Consider the following 12,901-nt stretch of genomic DNA (forward strand, 5'->3'; position numbering starts at 1 on the left):
TAATACATGTGTTCCGACTTCCACAGGTGTTTCCATTATTTTGTCCAATACCTGTACAACACATATAACTATGATGCTTCATTTCGAACAAATCCACATCAAATTACTACAAACTCGAGGGAGATTTGCACACTACCTTACCTGTTTGTTGCTGCATTGTAGCAGTAATTGGGAAGAAAGTCATAGTTAAGTTCCCAAAATACATGAAGTGTTATTCGTCCATAGGGAGCCAAGACGTTGTGATTGGCTTCTCGGAACATGGCATCATATTCGTCCAGAGCTAGAAACTTGGATAACAGCTTATGGCACAAACGGTTCACTTGTAGAATGCCATCGAGTTCCTGCAAAAAAAAAAAAATAATATATATATAAAAAGAGCAATTCAAATAACTTGAAATTCATTGCACAATACTTCCTGTGTATAACTTTCTTCTACTATATTTTGCACAACTGACTTTTCCTCAATCATTCACTGCTATTTACCTTTTAATTTTTACATACAGTGGAACCCATTTTACATTTTCCCACAACATACATTCAATTTCCACGGTTTTAATATGGTACACTGGTATAACATTTTTCCAAATTATACAATTTTCGAAATTTTAAGTTTCTTCACTGGTCCCCTGGAAAAATGGATATTTAAACAGACACGGCAGAGTATTTAAGTTCATTAACAACATTACCAGTGCTCATAAAGCTTCACAAATAACACGAATTGCAAAAATATTGCATGATATCTAACATAGAAATTTAGTAGAAAAATGTCCAGAAGTGGACAATTGTTATTTTTCATTTTTAATGCTTCACCATATCAATTTTCATTCCATGGTTCTTGATGAGTTCTCATAGAGAGCATAGAAGTCTGATTCTTTGGGTGTGGAAAGTTTATATACAATCTCTGTTTTCATCTAATAAAATACTATTGTTCTGAAGTGCACTTTTTATTTTTATTTCAAGCCAAATTCATATACATTCTCTATCTTTGTGTATGTAAAATGTATGGTGATTATTTAGAAAATTTATAATAGCATACTTTCTAAATCCAAAAATTGGTCTATAAATTAGGAAAATATAGGCATAATGAATTTTCATTATTTTGTTTCTTTATTCGTTTGGTTATTAACTTTTTTTGTAACGTTAGTAGTTCTTAGTGGTAGTGTACAGGGTGGCTCAAAAATTCACTTAACACCTCCGGTACAAGGCCACTTCAGTGCGTAACATGGAAATGGTGATGACCAATCGTTGCCAGGCCAAGGGGTACCACATTGACATCATTCGCACGGTCGGTCGCCATCTTGATGTCCGCCATCTTGAAACAACTTCAGAATTTTAAATGGGAAGGGAGTGATATGATATATCAAATCAGGCTAGAATTTCAGGAGAAATGCAATGGTGAAGTTTTTTTTTGACGTATCTTTAACCAGTAAAAAGTTATGACTGAATTCTTGTACCAATTTGCTCCTTTTCGAGGTATTAGAAAAATGCCTTAAAATTTGTTTAGCACATTGGTAATGCATCGAGATCAAAGTGATGTCTAGGGAGAGAAGTTCACATGCCGTTGCACACGATTTTAATCGGATACATCCACGAAGAGATGAACATTATGAATGGTTGTTGCGAACAATTTAGAGTGTGACGCTCTCATTGAATTAAAAGTCCTTCACAGTGACAAGGAAATGTAATAATGCTTTACTGAATTTACATTATTGCACAACCATTACATATATTATGAATAAGATTAGGAAGAATTGAAACTTAGAAATATCTTTCACATGTGTAAAAAAAAAATGACAAGCAAGCAAAACCATTCAGTGGGCAATTTTGGAACATAAAAATGTAAACCAACGTACCATTACTCCCGTAATATCTCCTGCTTCAAATTTGCTGATAGCAAGATCCAGAGACTTCTGCATGTCTGCATTTATCCTCTGTGTAATGAGCTTGTTCAGATCAATAGAACGACCCAGCAGCTGTACATGCCTTTGCTTCAGAAGTGTCTCATATCTATTAGCTCTGGGATATGGCAGCAGATATGTACCCAAAGCCACACACTCAGCACGGAAACGCTTGTCCAACAGAATGCTGAAAAAAAATTACAAAGATTCTACATATGAAGACAATTTACACTTATGGTGACTGCATATTTGTACAAGTCACCTCACTGATGATCACTACAGGTGAAATATAGCATTGAAAACAAACCATTCATTGGACTTTCAAGCATGTAGAAAATTATGTCAAAATTCTGTCTAGAAGAATCGTCTGCTTCCCTTGCAAACGAAGTTTTAGTTGCTTTTCATTAAAACAATGGTTTATCCATTGTTTATCCACAAAGAAAAAAACAACCTTTATTAAAAAAAAAAAAAAGCACGTTACAGCCTTTCCGACTGTAAAGAAACAAACTTCACAGTCAATTCACAATATTAAAACACCTATCAGAATTTTATCTCAATACTATTCTGAAACTTACCTTGAGGCAAGTTGCTTGTAATGAGCAAATATCTGTTCACTGAGCTTGTACACAAACTGGTCGAAACACAAATTCACTTCTGCCTCCACTTCGTCATACAGGAATTGTTTTCGGAATACAGTCAGAGCATAATGGGCGCTGTCATTATATAAGTCTAATGGGTATAGGACATACCTAAAAACAAATTACATTTATTAATTATTATTAGGGAGTGCATTTACAGGCACTAAAACCATGTAAAATAGGCAAACAAATAAGCACCAAATATGACAGAAACAGGCACTGAAAAAGGGCAGAAACACAAGCAGTGAACATGAACTTATTAATTTCCATTGTCAATAGCACAATGTTCAATTTGATTTTCTTATATTCTATTGTTTGGGTCTTGATTCTTTGCAAACATAAAAACACCAAAAAATGTTGATTGTTGCAATAAGGTATTTATGTATGTGCTGTGATATGTTCTAAACATGTTTTACATGTATTTGACATGAAATAATGCACATTTGTCATATGGCATAGAATACTTCCCTCGCCCCCAAACACATTTAATGTTAAAAACTTAAAAATACTGTGAAAGTCCAACATTCACTGTTGCAATAGTCTGAATTCATGTTTTGTTAACATCATGACAAGAATGAAGTGACAATTTTAACAAGGGTGACTCACATGATCCCTTCTTTTAAAGGATGTTTAGCATCAACCGCATTTCCTTTTGGATTTTATATCAGTGTGGCGCTCCAGGGAGATGGCATTTAGTCCAATGATGTGAAAATTCTTATGTGTAAATACTGCAATTACTGAGTTATGTGGGAACATAGTGTTAAGTGCAAGAACAAACTAAAAAGAAATGACAAGATTTTAGTCCAAGCATCTGCAAACAGGTTGGTTCCAGATGTGACAAGATGAAAGAAAGAAGTTAGTTCTTTGGCACATAAAACTGTTGAAACCTTTATGATGGCAAATATCCCATTGGAGAAGCTAGAAAATCCTAATGTACAGTAGTGGCATTAATTCTGGACACTTTTTGTAAAATGTTCATTTTTTTTTAGAATAACTCGAATGTAAAACTATATCCTGTATAGAAAAATTAAACAATTTAAATTACATCATTCAGTAACTTCAATAATGCATCTGGTGCATTATTGTAGCCTGATTATTATTGTTATTGTTATATTCATCCAACAGAATGCTTGTGTGCAATTCTTGTGTATTACATCAACTTTGCGCATCATTGTTGTACATCGTTCGCTGACCTCAAGAATCGCTCGCACCTTACTGCAGCATTGTTGTTTGATTATTGGTATATTTATTAGTACTCTTTGTTTTCATTCTTTACAACACTTGGCAGCTGATTTCTGTGAAGAGAACATCGTTAGATACTCTATGCAGTGGAGCGAGTTGAAAAGTGATACTGAAATTGCAAAAAATGGCTCCTAACACAATAAAACGAGCTGATTGGTCACCAAGTAAAAGGAGTAAGGCAGTGACACTTCGTAATGAAGGTTATTCTTATGAAAAAATAGCAAAAAGGTTGGGTGGTGGTGCTACAAAGTCAGGCGTTAGAAAGGTTTGCAAGCGGTATGAAGCAACTGGGAACACAAAAACTGCTCCAAGAAGTGGCAGAAAACCAAAATTAACTGCTCAAGACTGTCGTAGAATCTGTCGCCTTTCTCTACAAGATCGCCGGCGTACGGCAAAAGATGTTAATGCCATTTTGAGAACTTCTGGAGTAGTAGTTTCTGACCGAACAGTCAGACAAAAACTTTGTGAAAATGGTTTACAAGCGAGGGTCGCAAGAAAGAAGCCTTATCTCAACCAAAAGCAGAGGAAAAAACTTGTGCAATGGGCGTTAGCACACAGGGAGTGGACACAAGAAGATTGGGGTAAAGTAATTTGGAGCGATGAAAGCAAGATCATCATCTTTGGAAGTGACGGTATCAGGTATGTGTGTCGCCGAAAAAGTGAAGACATGATACATGAGTGCACCACCGCCACTATGAAGCATCCTATCAATGTCATGGTGTGGGGAAGCATGGCAAGGCATGGTGTCGGGCACCTAGCAGTATTAGAAGGCAACATTAATGCCAAAAAATACCAAGAACAGGTCTTACAGGTAAAATTGCTGCCCACTATTCGCGATTTGTTTGGGGGTAACGTTCAGCGGTGCATCTTTCAGCAGGATGGCATAAGGTGTCACACTGCTGGAATCAATCAGCGATGGTTCAGGGACCATGGTATTACTGTTCTGCCTTGGCCCGGGAACAGTCCCGACCTCAACCCGATTGAGAACTTGTCAAGGCTGAAAGTTTTGGTGGCACGTCGGAATCCCAGCAACAAGAGGGAGCTGTTAAGAGGCCATCGTCCAATCATGGTTTAGAGTGACAATACCGGAAGATCTCAAATGTTTGGTGGACTCGCTGCCACGAAGAATCGAGGCAGTTATCAAATCGAAAGGATATCCCACAAAATATTAACACAACGCAGTTACAATAACCGTAATGAGTGTGTGAAAAAAAATTACTTTTTACTGAATGAACATTTTACAGGTGTTGTTATGCTAAGAACACTTAGTTACATTTTCTGTATAATTATTATTACATTTAGTGTGCTCACTCTGAAACATTGAACATAAAGACATGTTTGTCTATTAGATGAAAATTTGACTTCAATAAAATGTAAATTTAAATTAAAATCAAAACTTGAATGTGATTTTCATCATAATTCTCAAAAGTGTCCAGAATTAATGCCACTACTGTACATAGCTGGATTAATGGGTTTGTAGAAGATAAGTTTATATCCAATATTTAGCACAATCTAAACCCGTGGCGTAACAGTCTACGAGGGCCAGTGCCTACCTACATACTGCCAGCTTCACTCCCACCAGAGGTGGAAAATCGTCCACCCAGTTATGGGGTGACGTGTTGTCAGCACAATGAACCCCAATTGTTGTTGCAGCTTTCCATGACCAGGTTACACTACTCATTTTTAGCTCCCCAATTTCCTCACGATGGTGGGTGGCCACCAGTCTCATTAACGTTGTGCAACAGCCCATGAGGGCAGGGCCTACCTATGTTATATTGTTATGCTTGCCCCAGGAGACTCAAACCTGCATGCATCTCGTAGCTGGAGCCCAAAGCTAGCATCTTAGACAGCACAGATATGGTGTGGGACTTTTTAGTGTGATCTGTTTGCATATTACATGTATTTTTTGCAAATCAATGACAAAATAACAGAATTTAGAAATAAATGTGCAAAACATGAACTGAGGATCCTACCTATGTGAAAAATATTGCCTATTATAGTGGCAGGAGCTACAGTAATTACTGACTTACGAGTCAGTCATACAATCTGCTATTTCATCCCTGTGAAATATATCAGTACAATGGATTTGAGGCAGCTTTGCAGTAGATAATGCTACTTTAACTTGCTTCTTCATTTTACACTTTCTTCCCCTTTTATTTTAGGAGCAATATCAATAGTGCACTATTATTTTTACATGAAACAGAATTTTAAAATCCTTTACATAGTAACAGATATACACAAACGAAACCTTATTTCACTGATATTACTCACCCAATACACATTCTATTGCATTTATACTCTCTTAATTAACATTACAGATATCACAGTGTTTTGTTTTTGTCACCACTGCAAATGATGACAATCACTTCACTCTATATAACAGAAGCTGAAATGATTAACTGGCAATTTCCTATATAAACATTTTTAAAATTTACTCTCAACAGAAATGTTTAAAAAACATTACAAAACCTACTCCTTCAAAGCCTCTTCAGATCTCCTACATTATAAGTTTTGCATTACTTACATAACTGCTAAATTTAGCAGAACAATAATGCATGAATGAATAAAATATTTGAAAAGACAAATTCAAACCTCCCTGCTTGAAGTGAGAAATATCAACCTAGCACCTTTGGCTTAGTGGGGCACTGTGGTTGGTTGGTTGATTTGGTGTTTTAAGTCCACTTTATGCACAGTAAGGCTAATCGGGACTGGACCTACAGTTTAAAGTGGGATCCAAACCACTTGTGCCTCCACCAGGTATCGAACCCGGGGGGCACTGTGGTGTTACTGCACAGGTACACACCATAGTTATATGTGATTTCCTGGTATTTATGAAATCCATTGTTTCATTTGAGATTAACCACATATATCTATTAAACGCATGTGAAAAAAATGTCAAACACATTACATCTGTATAAAATTATTACTTACTCCATCATAGATGGTTCTTTCGTTCTCAAAATGTGATCAGTTAGAATCCATGGCATAGACATTTCAATAGGAAACTGTAAATATGCAAAAGAAGACAATTTATAAGATGTGTGTGTTGTATAATGTAAATGCATAAATACAAAGGTATTTATGAGAAAAAACTAAAGATGTATACAAACAGAATAGAGCAGCAAAACACACATACGAATCAAAGAAGAAAAAGCAAATATATTTACAAAAAGAAAAACTGTTAATTCAAGACCAATTATTTAAAAAAAAATACACACACACACACAAACATCAATATAACTAGAAAAATATTAACAATCATAGCCACAAAAGGGGATAATTTAACTTCAATTACATACATAACACTAGGAATACATATGTATGTAATGAATGATGCTTATGAGTTATGACACTCCTTTAAAAGAAACTTCATTTTCTGATGGAGTTTATACTTATACCTACCAATGTGATTATCGACGCTGAGGTAGATATTCTTAGTGTTGTTAGCATTTTGTGTGGAGAACTAAGAAAAAACTCAATAGAAAGAAATTTCAGATGCCAAGAAACCTACTTATATTATTGCATTTAATTATTCTAAAAAATATTGGGGGTTGAACTAAGGAACCGACACAGGAGAAAAAATATGATGCTATACTGACTAAAAAAAACAAGTGAAATGATAGAGCAGTTTCAAATACATCATCTTAATATATTTTCATATGTAGAAAAGAATTTGAAATATCAATGGTATCCTTGTATGCAATTTAGTCACTGGCATACAAAATAGTTGTGACTGTTTGAATTGATAAATATGTGTTGAAAATTGGACCTACAGTTCAAAGTGTTATCCAGAACTTTGTGCAATGTGCCTCCACTGGAGTCCGAGATGAATATGTGGATCACTTTTATTGTTCACAAATAAAAAGATTCAAATCTGAGAATGTGAGGAAGAATTAGTTGAATACTTACCAAATCTTACACAAACATAAACTTCGCACTTATACCATACAAAATCATGAAAGAATTTAAATATAAATATGATATGCTAATGATTCAAAAAAGGAATACAAAATGTAACACTGATGACTGATACTCTACAGAGATATTCTGCAAGTGATCAAATTAATAAAAAAATGATCAATTTACATACAGAAATGCATCTTAATTTGTAATGAAGATAAAATGTTGTTTGTACAGAAACATGTGAAAACTAGGAAGGAAATACCAAAAGTTACATAGACATGATTGCATGAACATAATTTTGTGAAACAATTCCTATCCAAGCATTTCAATGATTCACGCTCTACTTCTGAAATCTACTAGGGTACAGTAATTACACTAACAGTTGCAGACTTATTGAGTGGTCTTGCAACCAACCAGTGACTGATTATAAACAAAAAAAAGATCAGCAGTATCACCTAATAGGGTATTAAATCATCAACCCAGTGATGGATATGAACCAGTCTCTTGTCAAGACCAATGAGAGAATTTTCTTCTTAAAAATTTAGCATAAACGAAAAAAGTTTCTTTACACAGTCCGACAATTAAATAATATTCTGTTCGTCATGCTTTCACATCCTTACCTCAGCCCTCTTCCTGCCGAAACTGCAACGTGTGCCACCGTTGACACATCTTTTCTCCCTTCTCGTCTAACAGCAGCCAGGCCTCCTCTTGGTATGGTCACTGCATTGCCCAGCGGCATGTATGTGAGGGTGGAATGACGACAAGAACGTTAAAAAACAAAAGGGCTGAACCTAATTCTTTCACCACTCGAAAAATGCTCAAGGGAGCAAAGGAAGAACATCCACCTGCACCATCCGGTCCTGTTTTAGGGGTCTTGACAAACTCCGAACTAGCCCTCCTTTGTCGATGTGCACTCCACCCCTAGATTTATGGTTGTGGTTTTCCCTCCGATGGGCGATACGGAGGACATTTAAGTACAGCAACAAGAATAAAACTGATTTTATGTTGACCCACGTGTGGATTTGTGGATTCTATCCGTGAAGCAACATGTTCATGGAGTAGTGTCGTCCATAATCTATAACCTGGCAACACTCATGAATTTGCGATGTGCATGCTGGTAATTATGCCGCCATGTCGTGAGGGAGGAGTAAGGGTGTCGTTACGTTAACCACTTCAGAGCAGCATGGGAACATCAAGTTTCATGAAAGACATTTGAAAACTGCTTGCAGAAATAATATTTCTTGAATTCCATTGTTCTGGAGGACAATACAGAGTATTTTCACTATGGTTCTCCTAAGAAATGACAAGTTGCAGAATGGAAGTCACTAAATTTACCAAGAGGAAATAAAATGCAGCTCCAAAAATCAAAGGTGCATTTTTTTTACGACAGAAAAGGCATTTTTCACCTTGTATTTGTTCCAGAGGGTGAACCTGTAATTGGCTATTACTATCATAGTGTTCTGAATGGTTATGAAAGAGAACTGACTGTGTCCGACCTAAGTATCCTGAACAGGCCAGTTAGTTCCTAATCCACAATAATCCAGTGGCCGCAAACGGTAGTTGTTCAGGTACTCCTAGACTATAAAAAGCAAGTGTGTTGTTGAATCATCCTCCCTATTCTCCAGATTTATCCCACTGATTATTTCCTGTTCCTAAAAGTGAAGCTGCTCCTGTAATTAGGCACTTCTGATGAACACAGGAACATCCAATTTTCAAGTCATACCACATAAAGACTTGCACATGTCTTTTCGATCAATGTACCAATTGCTGTATTGATGCAGGAGGCATGTACTCCGAGTAATAAATGGGAAATATTCAAATATATTGTTTCCTTTTCATTTGTTAATGACTGCCTCATTACTTAATTATTGGACTGTGTATATATGTGCAAAAAAGTGAGCTGTATATATTAAATAAAAGGAATACTTCCTATGCCAATTATATTTTAGCTATTGTTATACAATTAATGAACAAAATGTGTGTTCAAGTGGGTGAACTTACCTGCTTATTAAGGGTTTCGAAGTTCAAAATATGAGACTACATAAAATCAATCAATAAAATCCTATATCTACTTAAATGCAATTTCATTCATGACTACATAAATGATGGTTGATCATTTCTAGATGAATTCCATTTATGGTGACACTACAGTGGATATCAATGCAGGAACCAAGCACTTTCATGTTTCTCCGAATTTTCAGGGAGTGACATTTCCAACCCTCGCACGTCATAAACAGCCAGGTTGAGTGTCACCGCTGCACCCAAACTGTGTGTCTAGTTAGAGTACTTTGTGACCAGATTGAAGAATGATGGTTGCATATATGCAAATAGTTACAAGCAGTCCCCAATCAGAGTGCAACACATGCTAAAATGAGTATAATGGTGTCGGGATGCCCATGTAGATTATCATATTTCTGAGCAAGTAGTATTATTCGCACCACATAGCTATTCTACAATTGAGATAGGGCATAAAACAAGCAAATGTTAATAGTAATAATCTTCACAAACTGTGTCATTTGATTTCTTGAGTCTCATGTAATTTTTCTCGATTTTGTGAAGATCGATTGTGAGAATCCTCCGAAAGATCAAAAATTTAAACATAAGTAAATACATAGTTTTTGTCATTTTAAGGTAAATTTCTTCTTCTTCTTTTTTTGGTTCATATTTATCTCCCTCCCGCAACAAGTTTATTTTATTGAGTCAAACAATAAACTTTGCAATAAGTCACTGGAAAGACATACATGTGAAGTTGCACATATATTTAAGCATCTAAAGAATAATTATGTTCTTATGGTAAGGATTAGTCATTTAACAAACTTCAGTGATTTATTCCATCAGCATTATTGAAAATACAGTGCCATGTTGAACTTAACAAAGGCACCTTGATTACCTTGCTTAATGAGGCATTTTTCGTGTGTTGCAGAACAGGTTCAGTTGGAGTATTCTAATGTCTTACACAGTCCATTCGAAGAACTTTGGGCATATTATCTGTGGATGTTTTACAATCTTCCTCGTATTTCAGATACAATATGTCTGTTGCTGCTCAGGCTGAAGAGTCTGATGATGCTAACAAAGTTTTGATTCATAAGTGGCAACACTTGCAGGCACGAAGCAACTAGGATTGGCAACTGTCTCAAGAAGCAGCGCTACCGACAGAACTCAAAGTGCTCGGTTCCTATGTTGACATTCACTTTAGATTAAATCACTCCTACATATGAAGCTGGATATGTATTCTTAAAAGATTTACAATGCTGCAAACACCACTGGGTAGAGCAAAAAATGATATAATTTATAATAATGAATATTGGTATTTCTTGCTGCTAGTTCAGTTCAAATAAGTTCCCCTAATTGCAGGGATATGGCATTAGTGTTCACATGTCCAACAGTGGCGAGACATTGCAGTATATTTAAAATCAGAAAATTATTAATTGAAGGTTCGTAGCTCAGTACTAAAACATTGGTAAGGCTCAATGCACCATAAGCTATTTCAAACGGAAAGTAAAGTTAAAATACAAAATATATTCGTAAAATAAGATATGACTATTGTTAGAGATTTCATAGTACAGTGTGGGTGTTTACCCCATCCTCAAACCTTCCTAAAATTTTCTTGTTATTACCTGATTCTCTTGTTACCTTCAATCCATCCAATATTGCCCCAAGGTCTTCCTCTCTGCCCAATTTTCACTTGTTCTCTCTTGATCATTACAACTTTAACTTACAAGTAAAGGGTCACTTTCGGTGAAACAAGTTGCCCGGAAATGTGTATATATTTGGAAAGTACTTATCTTAACCACGGTACAGGTGAAGTATTAGGGGCAATGGGTCAGAGATAAGGGGTCTCGAAGTTAATATGGAAGTCGATGGGAAGACCTTAAAATCAGTCGCCAACTGACGCTAAAGCACTAGTGTTCCTCTCCAAACATAGTGCAATCAGATTTTTAGAGGAAATGAATGCCCAACTACAGAACACAACCAATCACAACCCATTCATTAGCCACAGGAACTCTGACTTGTTTATCTAAAACTTTGGCTTTATGTGGTAGAACAGGTCAGGGAAATAGTGACTTCCATTTCGACCCGACCAGAACCGACAAGTGCTTCAAGTGCGACGAAATCGCATTTGTAAAGTGTGCTCACTGCGAGATGAGCATTTGTACGAGCCATGCACTGTTTTCTGAAAGAGTGATTGTATCACTCTTTGAATCCAATCACCATGTTTTCTGCTTCCAAATAAGAAATTACTTTCAAATTCCATAACAAAATGTGTTATTTGGTTGTGTTCAGCAGTTGGACATTCATTTCCTCTAAAAATCTTTGAGACCCCTCATCTCCTTAACCTTTGACCCATTGCCCCTAATACTTCACCTGTACCTTAGTCAAGATAAGTACTTTCCAAATATATATGCATTACCGGACAATTTGTTTCACCGTAAGTGACCCTTTACTTGTTAGTACAATGCATTCTTGGTACTATATGTAATATATACACAAACTATTATTGGTTGTTATGTGTAGAACCTACACTTACAGCAACAGCTATCATGTGTGTTACACTCTCATTTTTATAAATGTAAGTACTGTCATATATCTTCATGTACAAACAATTTGACTGAGCCAATACCACAATGATAGCAATGTTCATACTATTATTGATTTTGAATATTGTAACAATTAAATGCAACAATTTATGTGTTTTAAGATACTCAAAGAATTACTCTCAAATATTGAATTAGCAATCATTAAGGACACTGAAATTTCGCGAATGCTTTAAACACGAAATTACTTTTAAAAAAAAAGTGTGCACAATTTTGTTTTGAGTCAAGTGGACGTGAGTTATGGCCATTTTTGGCTTCAATTTATTCACGAAGTTCTGCAAAATACAAATCAAGATGCAAAATTAAACGAAAAGTGTTGAAGTTCACGAAATAACACCGAAATTCAATTATCAAAACAAAAAAAAAAACATTAATTTACCTTCTTTCATAATAAAACATTGGAATGTTATTTTGCTCGTGAAAGTTAAACATTACAGGTGACAATGACTTCATCAAGTTACATCATCCGAAGAGCGAAGCCGCACAGTGTAAACGGTATCAGTGATAAGTACAGTAAAAACTGCATATCCCGGAACCTCTATAAGAAGAAAACCTGTAAATACGTAAAAAAAAGTCCTCAGAACGGACCGATTTTATACCTGAAAATGACCGGCTTAAGGCAGAA

At 35.7% G+C, this 12,901-nt stretch overlaps 1 protein-coding gene across 4 annotated transcripts in view; it reads right to left on the reverse strand.

Annotated features, from left to right (window-relative positions):
• Cyfip (Cytoplasmic FMR1-interacting protein Sra-1) overlaps positions 1-12,901 on the reverse strand; it is a 78,041-nt gene that overhangs the window by 30,512 nt on the left and 34,628 nt on the right. For all 4 annotated transcript variants that reach the window (XM_083144637.1, XM_083144643.1, XM_083144649.1 and 1 more), the window contains 4 exons: positions 6,710-6,783; positions 2,474-2,647; positions 1,854-2,085; positions 142-341 (listed from right to left, as the gene is read on the reverse strand). In XM_083144637.1, coding sequence (XP_083000763.1) covers positions 142-341; positions 1,854-2,085; positions 2,474-2,647; positions 6,710-6,783 — 680 coding nt within the window. The remainder of the gene's footprint in view (positions 1-141; positions 342-1,853; positions 2,086-2,473; positions 2,648-6,709; positions 6,784-12,901) is intronic.

The sequence above is a fragment of the Lepisma saccharinum genome, chromosome 1 (genome assembly GCF_977018435.1).
Source record: "Lepisma saccharinum chromosome 1, izLepSacc3.1, whole genome shotgun sequence".
In the NCBI taxonomy this organism is placed as follows: domain Eukaryota; kingdom Metazoa; phylum Arthropoda; class Insecta; order Zygentoma; family Lepismatidae; genus Lepisma; species Lepisma saccharinum.